Below are 21,143 nucleotides of genomic sequence, written 5' to 3' on the forward strand. Positions count from 1 at the left end.
ATCAGATTTTTTTTGTTTCTGTATCTCTGAAGAGCAGTCTTCGATTTTTCTATGGACGGTGAATTAGAGAAATGATTCCAATCAAATTTAGCATCTGTTAAAAACTATTTTCCATGCTGCCTAGAAGAGGTTTTAGTTTAAATGTTTTTTTTATGGCAGAAGTCTTGTGTTTGAGCGTTTTCCATTCTTTTGCAAATCTGTCTGCTCACTCCAAGCCTAATGTTCTTTTAACACCTGTAACTGTTCTTTCTTAGGTCAGCACATGTGCATATGTGACCCAAAAGGTGGAATTTGCAGGTATCAGGTCAGTGCATTATGTGCTTTATGCCTGGATATAGGAAAATACATAGAGTAACAGAGAAATCTGTGCCCTAACTGGCAAGCATAAAGATAAATGCTTTAAATTTGGAAGTATTTTTAACATTTCCATCAATCAGTTAAAAGAATATATTGTCTGTGAAAATCTACAGCTGCTATTCCTCTGAATGCGTATTATTACTTATGACTTCAGATCAACGATGCGCATCTTCTGTGAAAAGTCAGTTTATTGTTCTCTTAATCTTCTGCAGACTTCTCTCTGCAGCGTGGGGGTGCTAAAGGCTTCTGTCTGGCTTGGGGTGGAAGAAACTAATGACAGGACAGCTAACCACACTTGCTGCTTCTGGTGAATGCCAAATAATTTTTTGGTCACCTATTAGAATATTTCCCTCACTTCCCAAAAATTAGTAAGAGCTCAGAAGGGGGTTGCTTCAGTTGCTGTTGAGATGACAAAGGGACAAGCAAGTGTGCAGATGCAGCAGGGAACAGCTGTTTAACATCTTTTTGATTAAAGATGGCTTTCTATCTGAATAAACTTCTACTCTGCCTTCAAGTCATCCTTGAATGCGTAATTTTGGTACATCCTTTATTTACTCAAATGTTGATTCTGTAGTCTTCAGATTCACTCTAGCTAGTAAATATTATGAGCTCTCTTTCTTCCAGGGCACAAGCAGGTGAATTGTGGGTTAAGAGTGAGAAAGTCACTTGTGGATACATCAGTGAGGATACCCGGGTAAGATTTCAGGGAGTAGGGGAAAGAAAGTGTTTTTTGTTTGTGTCGTCCCCCCCCCCGCCTTCATCCCAAGTTTCTTGTAATTCTGTCTTGCGTACTGATGTGTTTGGATCATTTGAATGACTGTGTTGCAAGTTGAAAAATTACAACAAATTCAGGAGAATGAATGATTAGAAAATTTCAATGTTTTTTTCATTGACAGCACTAGGAATTACTTGGGCTGTTGAAATGCCAGTTCCTTGGTGGGGAAATACCTGATGATGCAGTGGGCCCAGTCATATAAGTTACATGGTAGTTAAATTGTGCATTTGTTACTTCCAGTGAATGTACCTTGTTCAAAAAAGATCTTTCATTCCTCTGCAGGTGGTCTTCCGCTCCACTTCTGCCATGGTTTACATTTTTATCCAGATGAGCTGTGAAATGTGGGATTTTGATATCTATGGTACGTGGTTAACTGGCTTGCCTGATTGTGAATGGCAAGAGCTATCCTTTCTGTCTGTATTATGAAACTGCTGTTATGATGTATTTCTGCCACCATTAGAAAACTAAAATGTTCTGCTTTTGGCTCAGACATTGCTCTGAAGTGTGCTATGGTGTCCTCTTAGACTGTTATTCACAGTGCTATGCCTTTCTCTCTCGTGGTATTCCACAATTTTCCTGTCCTTAACATACAGTCTGGGTTCTTTTATCTCAGTCATTAATTCATGGGGGCCAACTGACTACAAACCAAGGAAAGGTTTTCTGTGGATGTGAACATGTTTGGTGATGAGGGCAGGGGCAAGCCTGTATGAATCCTGAAACCAAAAATGAATCGAAGTCCTTTGCAAAGAGGGACTCAATGTTCTATATTTCGCTTGATTTTGGCTTAGCCAGGATGGAAAAACACTGTTTTAGGCCAGGTGGAGCTAGCTAGAAGTATTTAAACATCAGGAGTTGAGAATGAGCCACTTAACTATGTCATTGTCCTGTGTTTTTTGTTTTTTTTTTACTTGGCTTAATTTAATAGCAAACCTCTCACCCCTTCCTTTGACCATGTGCTTAAGCATATGCAACTGGGCAACCATTCAAAGCTGAGCAGGGAATCAGTTGTGAATACTGCTCCTAAAAGACAGTACAGATGCTTACCCAGCATGTTGCAAATGTGTTGGGAAAATGAATTTAAAGGTCAGGTCCTTTTTGACAATACAACAGTTTTGTTTACATCATCTGAAACAGTCCTGCTTTTTAATCCTTTTTGCTCTCTTTGCTTTAGTAATATTTGCATTCAGTGTGCACACAAAGATATTTTGCTGTGATTCTAATAAAAATAACTTGCCTAGAATCGTGGTGTTAAACATACCCCATAGTTGAAGTAATTGCTGTTTGATGCTTTGGGTGTGTTTACTTTGCAGGGGACTTGTACTTTGAGAAAGCTGTGAATGGTTTCCTTGCTGATCTCTTCACAAAATGGAAGGTAAGTAGTTACTTTGTTCATCCTGTTCTGAAAGAGCAATGCAGTGCCATCTTAATGAACCCACTGGTCTGCCACTTTGAGGAAGACCCAGGCTGTGTCAGGCAGAGGTAAGGTTTATGAGTGATGGCTTCTGGGCATCAAAAGAGTGGTTACTGCAGGTAAATCATATGTGCCAAGTGGCTCCACTACTGATCTGTTGTATCTGCTGTGGTGTTATCATGCAATTGTTTTGGTTTTGTGGTGGGTCTGTGACTGGACTTAAGTCACTAAACATGTAATACAGTTGTTTATGGTTGCGCAGTGATGCACAAGTCTGTTTTGCACAATCTTAATTGTTCCAGGATTCAGTTATGAATGCTTTCCTGGTATTGCGTAGTTTGGTTAGTGTTGCTGTAGTTTAGCATGGGTGGGTTCCAGGCTGTAGTGTATAAGCCAATGATGATGCGCAAACTCCTTGGAGGTGAAGGTCTCTTTAAAAAAAATAAAAAAATAATGTTAACAACAACAAAGCCTCCGTGTCTCTTATAGCTGAACAACAAAGAGCCATACCCTGTCTCATGACCTGGCTCAGAGCAAGGTACAACTGCTGTTAGCAGTCCTGCATTTGAGGAGAGGGCAGAATTGGTGACTGAAATCCTTTCAGCCACAGAGCTATGGAAAATGTCTTAGGCAGCAGGCTCCTACAGACGTAAATAAGAGAACTGTAGCAGTACTCAAGGCAGATACAAAATCTGCAACCTATCTGCAACCTATCTGCAATCTATGCAAAGGACAGTTCATGATGGTCCCAAGCGTCAACAAGAACAACAGATTTGTCCCTTTTTTCATTGTGCCCCTTTATTCATTTCCTCCATTGGAAAGTTACTAGGAGCCCTGCGTGATATATCTGTAAGACACCTCTTTTTCTTTTGGTACTAGTATACCATTTTGGTTATGTGCCTGAACATCCATGGGCTCACTCAGACCAAGGATTTTCAAGCTTTTCCTTTCAAGGGGATGGCCTGTATACTCTTTTTAGCTCATCAGTTCCATTGTGTGCATCAACACTGTTAACTGTTCAGTGAGGTTTTAACATTTTATTTCTCTGGAATTGTTAGGGGTATCTCTCTGAGCAGTAGCAAATAAGAGTATCAAATTGCTGCAAGTGGTTATGTTTATGTATTCAAACAAATTGAGTCAACTGCATTTTTTTACACACAAAAAAATCTTGTATCCTGGCAACTGCAGAGAGGAGTTTCTTTAAAGAGAGTAATTAAGGGTGCTTCTTTTAAATACAATATAGCTCAGGAGAACAGAATTGTCAGGACAGAGCATTATGTTACTTAACAGAGGCATATAGGCGTATGCAGTACTTCTGCAGATGTATAAATACAGCAATCCACTTTCTTCTAGGTCCTAGGTGTGAGGGAAAGAGGGTGTTTCTATATGTGTATCTAGATGTATCCATGCATGGGTACACAGTTTTCTTCTGAGTGTGATGTGTAAAGTTTTCTTTTTTCATGTATGCTTCCTGGACAGGAGAAGAATTGCAGCCATGAAGTGACAGTTGTTCTATTTTCTAGAACATTTTACGAAGCAAAATCTATAGGTAAGTAAATTATATATTTTCATGTTACTATTTTTAACCTTTCCCTTTCTCTCTTGAAAGGTCGTCACTGGCTGGCAGTGACTTTTTTTCTGCTTTTTTTTTTTTTTTTATGTCCATGTCCTACCAAGCACAGTGGATACACAGCCATTCTCCTGACAGTACTGCAGTGAAAACTATGCATGGAAGAATGTGGCAAATTTTCTTCCTCCTACTCATGCTGTCACATTGTTTTAAAACCAATTTAAATACTGTGTAGGAGATATAATATTTATCAGAGTTACTCTTTTTTATAATGTAAAAAAGCTCCTCATTAGAAAAGACAAGAGTTGCTTCTATACACGAACATAGGATAAAATTATAACTGCCTCCATTTCAGATGAATTTCCTGAAACACACCGTGCATCAATTCGGCAGGATCATGAGGGAAGATTTTATGAAGATTTTTACAAGTATGTCTTCCAGTTCTTTCCTCTCTTGTCTCTCAGTGTATGGTCAAGCCTTGTGGAGAATATCGAGTTATTAGCTGTAGGATCTTGCTAAGAACTAGGAGTGTGAAAAACATCTCTCTGAAACTGACAGCACATTGTTACATCTGTGAATGCACACTCATGTTTACTAGGTTAGTCTTGCACTTGCATGTAAATATTGTATTGTTTGCATCTTACTGGAATTGCCAGTGAACCTAAAAGTTCTGTAGTGTCAGGAGTAGTTTTTGTGTAAGGCTTGGTAAGATGAAAAGAGTGCCATTGCTGAAAGCACAATTTTTTCCATGTAGGTGCTGTTATCTCTTTAGCTGATGGTTACAATAAATGCAGCTGTTGAGGCTGTCATTTAATTCTAAACTTGTTAAGTATTTTACCACTTTGCAGAACAGTGACATTACTTAATATGTGATGTTCTAAATGTTTACCTGTTTATAATCAAGAGATTAAACTCTTCTGGTTAAGGATATGCCCAGCTTTGTGTGCATCTACTCCTTAACTATTACAAATACACGGTAGTTCTAAAATGCTGCCTCATTGCTTCTATGTAGCTTCCTTTCATGATGCTTACTAAATTGTGCTCTTTCTAGAGTTGTAGTTCAGAATGAGAGACGAGAAGAGTGGACCTCATTGCTTGTGACCATTAAAAAGCTTTTCATCCAGTATCCTGTGTTGGTACGACTAGAGCAAGCAGGTAAAATAATACAATGCTTTTATTCTCTTGCTTTTTTTTTGTTTGGTTTGAAAGCTGTCTGTAAACTATAGTTTCAGTTGGAGTCTGGTATTACATTACTGAAGTGCTCTCCCGAGAAAGTTATTTTGCATGTATCTTTCTGTGAGATGCACCAATTCAGCCTATGAATTGTTGATGTAATAGGGCTTATTTCAAATGCAGTTTTGTTTTTTTTCAAGAGCTAGTTTATACAAGAATGATAATTTTTCTTTTTTTTCTGAATGCTTGTCCAGAGGGCTTTCCTCCAGGTTACAATTCTACATCAGCACAAGGGAACTACCTGGAGGCCATAAATCTTTCATTCAATGGTAAGTTGTGAACAATGGATGAAAATGTACAGAGGAGGAACCACTAAAGCAGCTTTCAATAAATGGGTGTTGACTTATCTTGTTAAGGAACTCTTGTCTGTTCCTTAACACCAAGTAAAGGAGCGAAATGTTAAGTGGTATAACTATCATTTTCTGCCTCAGAAGAAATTGTTTTGTATGGGTCTCTGGAAATGGCTCTCATAACTAAGAATTGGGTGGTTTGGGCTTCAGAAACCATTTACAGAGCCTTGTTCGGATGAACCTTTTTTCTTCTAGCTGTTTATTTGTATGCCAACTTCTTGCAACAGAAGTTGATATTTTTTATTTTGTAAGCCTTTCAAAAGTGGGTTAAATCAAATGTGACTTTGGTGAATGAAGTAGATCCATCTTTTTTAGCAGGGAGGTGAATTTGATGGGATTTCCAAAGATCTGCTTTTCTGTGATTCTTTACATCTGATATCTTTCTGTCCTCTTAATGGCTGTTTTGTTACTTGCATGAGACAGAGCATAATATGTTACTTAGTGATTAGCAATGAACTTTACCTTTTTCGTTTATGATGTAGGGTTTTTTTGTTTTCAAGATTTTTTTTGAGATGTTGTGTTTGTTTTTTTTTTTTTTGTTTTTTAATATAACACTAAGCATATGAAAAAAATACTCATATTGATGTATCCAGTTCCCATTTTCTCTTCTGCCCTACCTACTATCTCTTACCTGTAGCTTTATTGACATTTATTGGTTGGACAATGCTACATTCAAATACTTTCACTTTTGCATGGATTTTGTGCAATTTGCTTAATCCTGGTATTAGTAGTCACCTCCTTTGCTCCAAAAACTACATCCAGCATATTTTTCTTGTATTTTCTGACTCTTTTTTAGTGTTTGACAAGCATTATATAAACCGGAACTTTGATCGGACCGGCCAGATGTCCGTGGTTATCACACCTGGTGTTGGGGTGTTTGAAGTCGATCGCCTCCTTATGATTCTAACCAAACAGCGGATGATAGACAATGGTAAATAACTGGCGACTATTTGCAATTTTTATGAAGGCTAATGGTTGTATTTGGAAAAGCTGTAGCCTTTTCTTGCTCTGAAAAAGTATGTGTTGTAACTTTTGTTCTCTGGAAAAGAGGGTTTACAGCTGGAAGGCTTGTGTCCACACTTTGTATTGAAATGGTTAGATTTTTAGAGAAGTTGGGGGTATTTATTTGTGTTTATGATAGTGGAGCATTTCATCAGTCTGTGCAGACCTTCCCCTTGCAGGATAATCCTGCACCTAGTTTAGAAGAAGCACTTCTTATATATCCCCATTGGCACTGTTGGTCTGCAGCCATACCATGGGATTGCTGGTTACCATTTCCATTTTCAGTATGATTATAATTTTAAATTTGGTATGAATACAAAGTGGGGGTTCACTTCAAGTTGGCAGTCTTTGGATTAGCATATCAGTCCTGTTTAGTGGATAGCTGAACTCTACTGTTCTTTGTTTACAGGGATTGGTGTGGACTTGGTCTGCATGGGAGAACAACCACTGCATGCTGTACCACTCTTTAAGGTAATGCATCCTTCTGTTCCCTTCTCTGTTCCTAGTAGAAATGTTACTGCATTTGTGAATAGGTAAACACAACTAGTTGCTTTGCCTTGGAATTCCTCTTACAGCTCCATAATCGCTGTGGACCTGGGGATTCCAGGCTGGGTGACGACTACAATATTCCACACTGGATAAACCATAGGTAGGTAAACGCTTAAGGTTCCTGAGAAGATACCAGTCTTTTGAAAACATTTCTGCTGTGCTTTCCGCTCTATACATCTGTTGAATTCTTTCTTCTTCCATAGCTTATTTCCTCTGCTCTGCTTGCAAAGCAGAGACAGATATTACAGTAGTCTTGCATAAGTAGGAGTATTCTTGTAGAACTCTGGGTGTCAATGCAGTATGTCAGAGGTGATAGGCAATTTGCAGAGGAAAAGGTCTTAATCTTAAGCTGTCTTTCCAACTAAGTTGTAGCCTTAACTATGCTCAAAGTCAGTCAGGATGCTTAAAAAAAAACCTGTCACTTCAACTAAGCTGGTTGTTAGTGAAAGTAAATACATCTCAAATGAACAGTTATGGGTAAAGAGAATGTGAATAACATGGGTAAATGTTGGAACAGTTACAGGAAACAAGCCTAATTTTACTTTTCTTTACTCCAAGGCACGGTAGGTTTTCTTTATGCTTTCTGTTAAACATGGTGTCATAATACTCTCTCCTCTCCCTACCCACAGAGATCAGGGCTCAGAATAAAAACTACTTCTGCAGTCCTTGTTCTGCAGTAGAACTTTTCTCTGCCTTTTAATAACTCATTTTATATGCATGCATTGACTGACTGTCCTGACCAATAACCATTCAAGTGTTGCTTATACCCAGTCTTTTCAAGTAGTTCGAAGGCATCTGGTCCTTGCCTAAGATGAAAGAGGTGTTTGAAGGCTTTGTAGAAGGGCAGGATTTAAAAGATTCGGATGACAAGAAACAGATGTTAAAGAATAAATTACTTCAAATGGGTGGAGGTCCTTAGTTTTCAAGAAGTTGATGTGAGTCATTACTGTCATGTAAATTAGGGAAAGAGTCATGTGAACTGTGCAGTACTGTATGGATAGTGAAAGCTGATATCTTTCAGTAGAAAGAGGAAATGAACTGGGGAATGCAGATATCAGCATATTAGGAGGAGGTCTAGACTGAGGTTGTGTGGCAATCATAGATTCTCTCTAGTTAATCATTTGCCTTTGTTCTTCAGATGTCATGTTATGCAAAGAGAGGTATCCCTTTTTCTTTTCATTTAACAGCTAGCTCAAAAAGCTATGTAGTTAACCAGCCATGTTCAATTCCTAGAAGACAGCTGAACCACTCTGTCTTTCCATTTCAGTTTCTACACATCCAAAAGCCAGCTCCTATGTAACAGCTTCACTCCGCGGATCAAGCTGGCAGGGAGAAAAGTAGGTGTCTTTCTGATTATCTTTTCTTCATACTAGCTTGTCAGATCTTTTTTCAGCCAAGCATCAGAATCCTTCTAGCAACAACGGTCACTAAGTTTCTGTGTTTAAGAGACAGTGCAAACAAATTTGTAAAGGATTGTTGTAGAGATTGTGAATGAGGGACTGGTTTCTAAATATCTATAATTTCTAGGATTAAACTATTTGAGAAATGTTTTAGCCAACATAAAAATAGTTTAGTGCTTTAATGGCAAACTCTGTGGAGAAGAGGAAGAGTGTTGGCAAAGATGTGTTTTACACTGTGGTTTGTGACTGAGTATCAGTATTTCATACCTAAAATGTGTTATGGCTGTCTCACAGGGTGAGCTGGATGAATTCTTAAGTTTGATGCTTTTATCATGCTGGAGGATATTTCCTTAGAATATGCTGACTGTCTCCCTTCTCCTTTTCTCTTTTCTCTCTCCTTTTCCTGGTAACTTCACACTTCCTTTATTGGACCCTCCAGCCACTGACTGAGAAAGCAAAAAATAGCCGAGATGCCTGTGAGTAATCTTGCTCTGGAATGATCTTTCCAACTGACTCCTAGACTAACAAACAGCTGTAGTAAGACAATGGCATTAACAGCAAACCACTGTTAATAAAATTCTGGAAAGGACAATTACTGAAGAAAAACATGAAAACCACATAATCGTCATCCAGGATGTTAATGTGCATATATGAATTGCCTTCTCAACAGATAACTAGTAAGGAGGGAGGCAAGAGTTTCCATCCTGACTGCTTGTCACCTGGGTAGAGAAATAGGTGGTGTCAGGCTGGTGAGCTAGCACTAGCATTCACGAGAATGGGACAGGAAGGGCATTTGCTGGCTTGGGATGCTGTCAGTGTTATGCCTACAGATTACAATGGAAGAAGCATGCATTCTTCTAATACCACCTCATTTTAATAATGGGTATGTTCTGTGAAGGGAAGCAGTCCATTTCTGTAAAGTTGTTTTAAAAATGTGCAGTTCTCTCTGTGGTCTGAGGCATCTGTCCGTACAAGGATTTATTTATTGATTATTGATTTAATCTCATGGATATACAGGGAAAGATATTAGAGCCTCAGCAACTCTGATTCAGAGGCACAGACTTCGATACTTGAGCTGACATCTGCTCCAGCTGTTCTGATCATCAAATTGTTGTATGCAGTTTTTTTCAATTGATACATTTTAGTGGTGAGAGTTGGATGCTTCTGCCATGCAGATCTTGAGCATTCTTGAAAGAGGTTCCAATGTTATATGATTTTATTTCAGCATTAGGGGCGCCAAAAGAAGCTGAGAATGCCCTGCCTATCCAGGTTGATTATGATGGCTATGATGCCCAGGTGTTCAGACTACCAGGCCCATCCAGAGCCCAGCGCTGTACCACTTTCAGGTAAGAGGACTGTGAATGTACTGGTTCTCGAGCAGCAGTGTTATGGTGCATTTCTTGATGCGCAACATGCTTTGAGAAAAATGAGGCGAATTAAGCTCCACAAGCTTACAGTTGAACAGAAAGTTGCATCTGTAACTATTACTTACTGCTGGTTGTTTGGTATTGTATTTCTAAAACAACATGTGGGATCTATGAAAAGGTGTAAACATTCATTTTTTGATACATTTTTAATTTTGTCTGAAGAATGAAGTTAGTCTCCCTGACTAAGTTTCTAGCTGATTTTTCAGACAAAGTAAGAAAGTAGTTGTAGAAATAACATCAGTTTAATGCACTGCTTAGTAACTGGTGCTGAAGAGAGTGGTGAGGAATCTTCCCTGAAAATACTGCTTTTCTGGATGAAAGAAGAAATAGAGAATCTCAGCACTGGTTCCAAAATAATTCATGGCCTTCCCTCTGAGAAGAAAGCTCTATTATCCTCAGGTCCTGGCCAAATTAATTGAAAAACATGTAAATTTTAGTGCTTTTCCAGGGATGTGGGATTGATGAACTTCTGAAGTATTCTTTGGCTTGCCTTCTTTCAATGGTATTGCCTAAATCTGAGGAATCTGTGCAAGTGGACTCATTTGTTGTTAGTATGAGTAACTTGTAAAAATCCACACTGGAAATACCAGTACAACTTAGTAGTAGTTAGTAATTTCATGTAGCTTTCCTCTAGCTAAATTTTCCTAGCAGCATGGGCTTAGTTCTAGTATCTTATAGACCACATTTATATTATTAGCTTGGTGTGATGTCTGTAGAACTGCCTCAAAGGTCAAGCGTGCTCTTTTCACAGCTGTTGTGCTGGAAGCATTTTAGTGTTGTGTTGTTATACTGCATAATGCACAGAAGTACGTAATATCCACATAGTCGAAAAATGGTGATAGCTTCTTGTTAGTCCTCTTTTTGAGGTCAGCTATTGAGTCTTTTACATGACTTGGGTGTGTTCAATCCCCTTGAAAATGAAGGGATGAATTGATCTCTTATGATTTCATATCACTGCACATATTTGTTTCTTTTCAGCAGGTCTGTGAGGGAGAGAGAAAGTCGTACCCGGAAGAGCTCTAGTTCCTATGATGTCTCATGCAGCCCTTCTCTGCAGAGCCGCACTTTACCTCCAGAGGAGGTGAGGAGCCAGGCTTCCGACGACAGCTCCCTGGGCAAGATCTCCAACATCCTGATGATCCCACGGCCTCATCTGCATCAGTATGAAGTCAGCAGCTCTTTGGGCTATACCAGCACCAGAGGTCAGCCTGAGGCAGATGGGACAGTACCTTAGGTGGTGAGAGGGGAGAGAGAAGATGGAAGTTCGTGCTGGCCACTGCCAGGCCAGCACAGGGAAGATGGTGCTCATATTAGCATTCATACTACAGCTTTTCTGCAGCTCCAGCTATGGCTGGGTATGCATTCTCACTTTATCCTTGTCCAATTCCATTGCATTTTTTAATTGGCTTGTTCTAAATAGAAGTGTCCTGATACTGATTTGCTCTTTTCCCTTGCCTATTGCCTTCCTTAATATTTGACTATTCTCTTGTGCCTGTCTGCAAATGTGGACATATGCAAGTAACTTCTTACCATCCAGGTCACCTATAATTTGTGAAATGAGAATAGGCCTTAGTGAGCCCTGGGGGACTCTGCTTTTAACTTCTCTCCATGGGGAGTTGCTGTCGTTAAGAGTCACTTTTTGGATCCTTTCTTTTGACAAAGTGCTGCTGAGCTATCTTGGTGTATTAGCAGTGGTGACAGGCTCCTTTTTTTTTTTTCCCTTGTAATTTAATTTTGTTCTCAGACAGTATGTGATATCTTCACAAGCCCAACTCATTTCTAGGTGAATTGTAATCCTCCTGCATTTGCTGGATCTACTGTAGAATTCTGTCCCTGCAGGCTCTTTGTGCCTCTTTTCATGTCTTGTTGCCTGACACTTAATATCATTTGGCCTGTTACAGGAATTGGACTTACTCGTTTGGAACAGCTTTCCAACAGGGAACTTCACGTTACATTTATCTTTGTTGTGTTCTCCCCCTTGTCAATTAACATATGCACAGATATTCTGGTATTTTCTGTTACTCCTTTAGTTTGAAGGATAGTCTTATGACTCAGCTGAAGGTGCCCAACTGGATGGGGATGTGAGTGGAATAGGACTGATGGGTAGGGAAGGGTCAGAGTAACTGGAATTCTTCCCATGTTCTGATAATCAGTATACAGTGGTAAATGAGACCCTTCTTTCTCTTTGGGATTTCTATTTGTTGAACAGAGCAAATGCTTCTTAGTCATCTGGTGTACACTATAACAACTGCACTAATGCTCTACATAGTAATGACTAACTGCTAGCTTGCTGAGATCTTGTGTCCTATGTCCTCTGGAATTAACCCATATTCCAGTGGTCAAATTTGAATTTTAAAACTAGTGTATATGTTGCTCAGTTATGCTTTCTGCTATGTCTTTGGGTACTTGTCATGAGGTTTCCATTTGTCACCTCAGACTTTTGTTTTGATTTTTCAGGAGTTCTCAAAGCTCTCAAGTAATTCTTCGTAGTTAACTTAGCAAGTGATTTCCTTATGGTTTTATTAATATGAAGTGGCGCAGTATAGAGTAATGTTGTAATGTCAAGTGAAATTTTCTTTCTCATCTGAATTCTTTCTTGTGTTGTAACTTGCAGACTGGATTGAAATTGATTTCAGCTTATCTCCCTGCCTGTTCCTCAACTCACCTTGTTCCCAATTACTCTGGGGAGTCTTTATATCCCTAAGCAATTCACTCTTTTGCTTGGCTTCTGCATGATCTCACACTGACTTTAAGTTGTGTTTTCTAGATGTCCTTGAGAACATGCTGGAGTCCCAGCAACGTGACTCCAGTGCCCCTGGGAGGTTCCACGTTGGCAGTGCAGAATCCATGCTGCACATCCGGCCTGGGGGATATACACCCCAGCGAGCGCTGATCAACCCATTTGCCCCATCCCGCATGCCCATGAAACTTACATCTAACAGGAGGCGCTGGATGCACACTTTTCCTGTGGGTAAGTCTGTTTCATAGCATATTAGATAACTAAGGATTTTTCCTTGTCCAGCAACAGGAGAACCAGTGTGAACTCTTGACTTGAAGTACTGTGACAGTGGTTGAAATTTATAGCCTTGATAAAGCAGAGATCCTTTTCTCTTGGAAGTACTGTCATCTATTGGTGAACTTGCAGCATTCAATGCAGTGGAACAAGTGTAGATAGAGGCTGTTGATGTGAATCCTTGTAAGTAGGCCATGTAAAATGTTTAGAAGAATATTCTACTCTGCTGGCTTCAAGAGGTTCAAGTTCGCGAAGCTTTCCTGAACTTGCTTTCTTAATTTCCATTAGTTATTTACCTGTGGTGTTGACAAAAGGGGTACAAGTGAATGAATACAAACGAGAAATCAGGACAGATGAGATGATTAATGATCAAACTGTAATTGTGTAGGTCCATCAGGAGAAGCTATCCAGATCCATCATCAAACTCGTCAGAATATGGCAGAAATGCAGGGCAACGGGCAGCAGGATTTGACACATTCTTCTGCTGAACTGCTTGAGCTGGCTTACCACGAGGCAACTGGCAGGTGAGGTCCTCAGGAGGGATCAGAATGTTTAGACTTGGCATGAACACCCCTTTTCATTAAAGTTATGTGTGTGTTATAATGTTCTATATATTTAAGGCAGTTATAGGCTGTGGTCTGTAAGTTGAATAATATATTGTGTCAGTGCCACATATGCAGCATGTACTTTTATTTTGAGATGTAAAGCTCTTTTGGCGAGGCTGGAGATTGTTTATCTCTAATTTGGGGTAAGCAGTAGCTTATCACAGCTTGCAATACATGAACAATACAATGAATCATTCATGATCATTCAAAATTGCATTATAAGAGCCTGTGTCTTTAATTCTTGACTTCTTATCCCAATAATTGTGACCTTCATCCCAGAATAGAATGTTTTTTAGCACAGGGCATAGCTTTGTCTCACAGCAACTGTTGAGCATTTTCAGTCTTGTCCTTTCAGTCCTATCTTCCCCATGCTGTTAAGAAATGTGCAGCTATGATGAACATTAGGGGTGGATTGTAAGCGAATGTACCTATGTTCTTAAACTAGTTTGCTGTTAAAAAAACAAAACAAAACAAGCTTTTACCAGTGTTGGGAGCTTATATTGACTGTTGGCTCTGAGAAGTGAGAAAGATCCCACCCCACTGTTGCTGGTTATAGCATGGGTGTGGGGAGGCTGGTTTTACAGTGAGAGTACTTAGATCCCTCATTTAATCTAGGCTATTTTTCAAGCTGCACAGTTCTCCAATCTCCAACTATTCTCTTACCTGTTTTTTATCTGATTATTCATTTTGTCCTTGCTTTTCATTATACTTAAATATTGTTTACATTTTGGTACCTTAGGCAACTTCAGAATTGCCTTTTTTTTTTTTTTTTTTTTTTTTTTTTATCAATAACTTAGGTATTTCTCCCCCTTTTCTTTCTTGAATGCTTGTAGAAATTCTTGTTACCTGTTGTTTCAGGATATCCAGGGTGAGTGAGGATCCTCTTGGTATCTTCTGCCTTTTTAAATATTAGGGATTTTTTTTTTCCCTGCTGTCTTCAAGCTATCTTTCAGGAAACTGCACAATCTAACTATTGTTGCATGCATGTTTTCTTTTGTAGGAAAATTGCTGTCCTATCTTACCCTTTGTATTATCCTTTGGAATACTCTAATCCCTTTGTGTGTTGCATAATTTTGAGATTATATCATCCTAAAGTCTTTGTTCCATAGTTCTACAGCAAATAAGATGATTGCCTTCTCACTATTTCATAAGAACATAGTAGTGTGTTAAAATTTCTGGTCTTAACACCAGTATCTTCTGCTGTCATGTTCTTGATAATTCTCTGAATCTTTTTGTGGTCTCTGAGGATGACATACTCATCCAAAGCAATTTGCTCAGTCTGGAATGCTGGTTTTCTAGACCATGAAATCAGATTAAGTAAGTTTTGTTTTTCTCATAGGAGATGTATGAGTTCTCCACCATCCTGTGAAGATAGTGCATTGGTTATTGCTAGAGGCAAAGAACACAATATGGATAGACAGGGAATATTGCTACAGCTTTTTCAGTCCTGCTTTTTGTGCCTATTACCATCTCTGCAATTATCATTAGGAACATGGTTGCAAAGACTCAGCTGAGATGGCAGGCTGATTACTTGTTATTTGTTATGTCAGTTCTCAGTAAAAGTATGGAATGGCATGAGTGTCGAAAAGTATCTGTGGTAAAATACAGGCTGCTTTGTTTTTCTCTAGACATACCAGTTCTCGGCATCCAGGTGACAGTGCCTCCTTCCTGGGCTTCAGTGGAACAGAAGAGTATTCAAATGGTCTGGCTGGCAGCAATGGTGCAGGTAACAAAACAGCGACTGAGCATTGTGTGGGGAGACAAAGCTCTCGTTAACAGTGACATCTGTAAAGCAGCAGACCTATTATGCATGGTAAATTCTGGGATGCAGTGTTTTCTAGCATTTCTTGTTGTCTAGCAAAGCACTTTCTTCAGATTTTAAGCTCTTTGAACATAGCAGTGTTTATACCAAATGTTGTTGACAGCGCCCAAAGTATTTAATCACATTTTAAAGAGAAGACATGTTTGTGCTTTCAGCTGAAGATTAATGCTCTTTCTTACCTTACCCAGGGGCCCGGATCAGTAGAAATTCTTAATAATTCTTTTGAATCATATAAGTGGAACAATATGCCACACTAGCATTCTCTTATGTTTTTTCAGCCTACCTTCTGATTTTATGGATGTGCTTTTTAAGCAGGACAAATGGAAGAGAATTTTGATCTTTTGTAATTTAGCATTCAACACTTCTGTTCTTTTTTCAAAACCAATTTGAAGAACTTTTTTTTTTTTTTTTTAAATCATCCTTCAAATTATATTTGAATGAAAACAATAATGTTTTTCCCCTCTGCTCACACTTTGCAGAGCTGTAAAGCTGTTTTGTTAGCAGAGTTAGTTTTTGTGTCTGTCTTGTCTTTTTTCCACGTAATTGTATTAAAAGTAATTTCTGTTTCATTGTTTCCTTCCGTGGGTTTTGTTTGAATACATTTCATTTCCATGCTTTACTTTTTCTGCCTTCCAGATGGCAATTGCCAGAGCAAAGTCTAAACTGTATTTCAGCTGCTGGATATAATTTGCACAACATAGATGTAGAGCATATCCTGGCAATAAACATACTTGCATTTTATAGAAGTCTTTCACGTCTGTAGTTTGGATATAAATCATGTATATGGTGGAAGTTGTTCTGTGTCTGTCTTGGTGCAAGTTGTTATGAGCACCTTCCCTGACTAAACTCCCTCAGCCATCTGTAGCTGCCATAGTGTGACTCAGTGATCTGACTTATGTTTCTCCCTTATGGTTTGAGTCACATATGAAATGGAACAGGTTTTTTTATTTCCAAAAATATGATTTCTCAGTGAATCTCATTGGCTCTTCTCTGCTGCCCACAGCGTGTTTTGCTGCAACATGTGCTTCACAGTGAAAAATCACTGTATCTATTTACACTGACATTCTGTGTGTTGTCCCTATTGTCCAGCAGATGGTAGATGGTAGTTCAGAGCAAATAAATCTTGTTGCAATTCCCTAACTAGATGGCAGGTGGCATTAGTGGAGTTAGTGAAAGATGAATGGCAATTTGAGCCATCTCCTTTGCTGTTTTACTGGTATCATCATGGAAGCAGATAACCATCCTTTCTGTTAGTAAATGCTATTTAGAATAACAGGTATGGTGTTGATATCAATTCCCTGGATAAATCTATAAAAGTCAGTTTTATAAAAAATAAAATAAAATAAAAATAGCTCCTTTAAATGTTTAGAGGCCTCCCAAAGTTTGTGTTTTGATAAAAAGCTTTTCATGTCAGCTATTTTTCTTGTTGTCTCAGCTGCTCGTTTCCTCTTTTGTGCCACAACAGCTGTTTATACAGCTACATGGTGAAGCAGCTCGGTGAACTGATCCAACTGAAGAGTAACTTGGGTTTTTCTTTGTTGGATGGCTTGCTTGACTGTAATTGTACAAATACTGATGCAAATACAGCAGAAAAATGTGTAATTCTGTGCTTTAAGAAGTTATTCTTCTCTAACTTGTCTCTTGTTCATAAAACAGAGAAAACCAATCAAAATCATTATATCTTTGGGTTCTGAATATATTTAAAAGTTCTTTAGCTTCTGAGACTGAGATTAGCAAGTTGCCTTTTTATGGGTTCTCCTTTTCAAGATGTTACACCATTTTGGGCAGGTTGTTTTTTGCTTGTTTTAACCACTGAACGTTTCTGATGAGATGTTCAATTTTTGTCCAAGATGTCTTTTTTCTCATTTGCGTTCTTTTTTGCTGTTCAGAACCCTGAGTTCTTTAAAGGCAGTGAACTATAATGTTCCTAAAATTGATGCATGCTTTTTATTTGTATTTGAAATGTAAGTAAAGTGCATAGTTGCTTAAAATAAAACACATTTTTCTTTCTTGTAGGGATGAATCTCAAGCCTCAGAATAAGGATTCATTGGAAGATGCTGTCTCTAATTCTCCAGATCCAAGTAAGAAGCAGGAAGGTTTGGAAAAGAGTTTTCATAGGTGTAAAGATAAGGAGAGAAAGGACGTGGACATTTATAGAAGCGTAACGAGGTGGTAGGCAAGAAACTGAGAAGCCTTCTTGCCTTTTGGCAGGATTTTATTTTGCCCTGTAGTAATTGTCAGGATCTCCCTACATTGTGTGTCTCACTGATTGCAGTTCTACATCTCTTAAGAATATATGAAACTGATTGTCATAGTACATGTGAAATTCTTTTATTACTGGACACTATTGGGCAAAAAGTGAAACCTACTGAACTCTTATCTATCTCTCAATATGGAAAGCTTGATTGACACTAACTAATTGAAGCAGAAGTAGTACAGTTAGTTCTGTATTCGGTACTGTTTACTCAGAAATATGCACCTTCATCTAATACAGAAACAAGTGTGTGACACATTACAGCAGTCCTGTACAATGCTTTTGTGCAGTGCTCCTCCAATTAATGTTAACATCTTTATAGTATAATAACTGGGTAAGACTTCTGTGCGAAGAAGTTAAGAATTAGCAGTTAGCTGAGTGCCTTGTTACGGATTGTTTGAGGCAAGTTAAAATGTAATGAAATAGTGGACTGAAGATTTGATATAGTTTACTTAGCCTTCACTTTTAAATGTCTAATTTTCAAGTGCTCTGTAGTTGTTTTTTTTTGTTTGTTTGTTTTTTTGTAATTTTGAATCAGCAACATAATTTCTAGAAAAGAGTGTGGAAAATGATTGTTTTGAGAGTTACTATTTTTCTGGTCTTCCTATTCCCTCTCTCTGTCTTCTGGTTTTATAACTGTAAAAAAACCTCCCTTTTCCACTGTTGTATTATTCTGGAAAGAGGCTGGTCTGTCATTCTTTCTCTGCTCATCCCCAGCTCCTTCCGCAATTGTCTAGGATGCAAAGCTGGTCTGATTTTCTGGTTTAGATTTGAAATGTTCATCTTTTTTATTAATAATGTGTAAATGCACCTGACTTGCTGTAATTTTGGCAGAGCAGTGGCTATGTTGGTTCTAGCTTTCAATCAACAGAAAATTAAATGCATTAACGTTGAATGCTATTTGCATGATGGGATTGAATTAGCATGTGCACTGCATTGTTTAACAAACTCTGTCTCTTTCTCTCCCTCCCTTTTTCCTGTTTTACTTTTATTTTTCCTCCCCATTCTGCCTCCTTTTTGTCCCTGTTGTCTTTTTGCCAACTCCGTACTTGTCCTTCATTCTTTCTAACATTCCACTTCACACATTATTTTCATCTCCCACTGCACCCTGTTTTTTCATGGATGACCATATATGCCCCCATTGTCTTCCCCCAATGATGCAACGAGGCAGTTCTGACACTGTCTGCTCCCCCCGTAGTGCCAGGCTTCTGTTGTACAGTTGGAGTGGATTGGAAATCCCTCACTACTCCGGCATGTCTCCCTCTTACCACGGACTACTTCCCTGACCGTCAGAGTCTGCAGAATGATTACACTGAGGGTTGCTACGATCTCCTCCCAGAAGCTGACATTGACAGGTTTGGCCAGCACTTTTTTTTTTTTTATGAAGTACCTTGCATTGAGTCAAAAGTGTTTAAGGTGCAGTTGATAGGAGAGAAACACTTTGAAATTTATACAAGAGAAAGATGAGTTGGTTACATAACTGGCAGCAGAATACTTCAATTTTTCTCATTTCAGTGTTAACTTTGCACCTTTTCTGATGTTACCATATGACAGTATTATGTTCTATATCTTGTTAGAGATAGTTTATGTACAAAACTTGACTTCCCTTTTCATGCTCTGTTGTATTTTAATCAAAAAAAATCAACCTGGAGCTATCATCTTTGTTAATCTGTTTTCTGTGAAGTATTTTGGAAACTGGATGAACAAATGCACATGTACTTGTAGTACTTAAGGTGTTTATCGCCACTTTCAGGGTTATTTAGTTTAAAGAATCTTGGAGGAAAATAGCATTAGCGAGATAAATATAATTTCTTCTGTTGGAGGTCTCTGGTAACTGTTCTTCAACTGGTATTTTTTTCTTCCCTGAAGGTGTTTTATCTTTTTAAACATCTTTCAAATTTTCCATGATTGTTAAGACATCAGAAAGACTTGTGCATGTTGCTGGTTTGGGTGAACAAACCAAAATATTAGTCAGGGTGATTGAAGCACATAGGAAATAGTAAGATTAAAGACAAAACAGAAAAAAAGAAATGTCCCTTTGTAGCAGGAGGGCAAAGTTCAAGAGAGGAAGTAGTTGTAAGAGCATGGCATAGTGATGTCAAGTCTCTACTCATGCTTGCTGCTGGTTGGTGTTTGAACTGTCTTTTAATCTCTCTCAGCTCCAGACTTCCCGCTGTGGGAGAGGATGGAGTGTTGCCTGCACACCCCCAGTCCTGAGCTGTGCTGAACATTTACGAACTGCACTGAGATTCTCTGTAAAGTGCTATAAAAGGGATCAGTGATATATTTATTGGAAGTTTAACACTGGTTGTAAGCAAATCTTTTGGACTTTGTGTCTGTTTCTGGTTTAAAAACTGCTTTCAAAGGCGTTAATAACTATTGTCAGACAGCTTATCATCACCTGTTTTAAACAGAAGAGTCCCCACCCATTATTCTCTCCTCTTCCTGTAGGCTGGTTTTCACAGGCAGAGGGCTTCACTTACACAGGGCCCAGGGCAGGGATAAATCCTCAATTAGGAAACACAGAGCTAAGAATAGGTGTGTGGTCAGCTTCCTTATTCTAGTCTCCTTCTTAACCTTTGTGTTCAGGAGAGATGAGGAAGGAGTGCAGATGACAGCCCAACAAGTGTTTGAGGAGTTCATTTGTCAGCGTCTCATGCAAGGCTATCAAATTATCGTGCAATCCAAACCACAGAAACCAGCCACAACTGTGCCACCCCCACTCAGCAGCAGTCCCCTTTACAGTCGAGGTGAGTGACTTGGGATTAAGAATTAAATCTGTTATCTTTCTGTCCTTCTGCCAAGGCCAGTAACCTCCACAACTTAGGCATAGATGCTCATTGAAGCCTTTGGTGGCAGACAGCCTGATCTGGGCTCAGCATAAACAATTAGCTTGCACCATGAAGGAACAGCTGCAGGGTTTCGGAAATGTAGTAAGAAATTGGCCTCATATTCATGATGGGGAACCCAAATTAAATATGTCTTGAGTGCAGTTTGGGTGAACACATCTTAAACATAATTCACATGATGACTGTAGGGCAGGCACATCTCTGTTGGAAGACAGACCCAAAACTCCAAAATGTAAGTATCTGAAAGTTAATCTAGAAGCATTTTCTGAACATTAAAATATCTGTGAAAGCAGTCTCAGATAGGCAAGTAAAGCTTTATTGTCCGTGAGTCAGCTAAACCTAGTTAAACTGCAGAGGAATGGAAGTGGGATGAGATGGTCTCACATTCAGTTGAAGGAATCTGGTTTACTGTTTGACTTCAGACTTTTTCTGGGTATTCTCCAGACAAGTGAGAGTGATACAGTGCTTATAGGGCAGAGAATACACACAAATGGGATGTAGTTGTTATTCACTGGTTTGGGAACG

General features: G+C 38.8%; 1 protein-coding gene across 10 annotated transcripts in view; it reads left to right on the plus strand.

The window, feature by feature from the left end:
* Nucleotides 1-21,143, plus strand: part of DEPDC5 (DEP domain containing 5, GATOR1 subcomplex subunit) — a 46,559-nt gene that overhangs the window by 4,814 nt on the left and 20,602 nt on the right. For 4 of the 10 annotated variants that reach the window (XM_032198901.1, XM_032198906.1, XM_032198911.1 and 1 more), the window contains exons 7-27: nt 255-304; nt 982-1,051; nt 1,415-1,493; nt 2,443-2,504; nt 4,023-4,092; nt 4,469-4,541; nt 5,165-5,268; nt 5,541-5,615; nt 6,493-6,627; nt 7,108-7,169; nt 7,274-7,347; nt 8,515-8,584; nt 9,087-9,123; nt 9,873-9,993; nt 11,053-11,276; nt 12,842-13,045; nt 13,476-13,611; nt 15,321-15,418; nt 17,531-17,596; nt 18,941-19,124; nt 20,359-20,519. In XM_032198901.1, coding sequence (XP_032054792.1) covers nt 255-304; nt 982-1,051; nt 1,415-1,493; nt 2,443-2,504; nt 4,023-4,092; nt 4,469-4,541; nt 5,165-5,268; nt 5,541-5,615; nt 6,493-6,627; nt 7,108-7,169; nt 7,274-7,347; nt 8,515-8,584; nt 9,087-9,123; nt 9,873-9,993; nt 11,053-11,276; nt 12,842-13,045; nt 13,476-13,611; nt 15,321-15,418; nt 17,531-17,596; nt 18,941-19,124; nt 20,359-20,519 — 2,155 coding nt within the window. The remainder of the gene's footprint in view (nt 1-254; nt 305-981; nt 1,052-1,414; nt 1,494-2,442; nt 2,505-4,022; nt 4,093-4,468; nt 4,542-5,164; nt 5,269-5,540; nt 5,616-6,492; nt 6,628-7,107; nt 7,170-7,273; nt 7,348-8,514; nt 8,585-9,086; nt 9,124-9,872; nt 9,994-11,052; nt 11,277-12,841; nt 13,046-13,475; nt 13,612-15,320; nt 15,419-17,530; nt 17,597-18,940; nt 19,125-20,358; nt 20,520-21,143) is intronic. The other 6 variants (XM_032198904.1, XM_032198909.1, XM_032198903.1 and 3 more) reach the window with 3 other exon arrangements.

Source organism: Aythya fuligula, chromosome 17 (assembly GCF_009819795.1).
Source record: "Aythya fuligula isolate bAytFul2 chromosome 17, bAytFul2.pri, whole genome shotgun sequence".
NCBI classification, from domain to species: Eukaryota; Metazoa; Chordata; class Aves; order Anseriformes; family Anatidae; genus Aythya; species Aythya fuligula.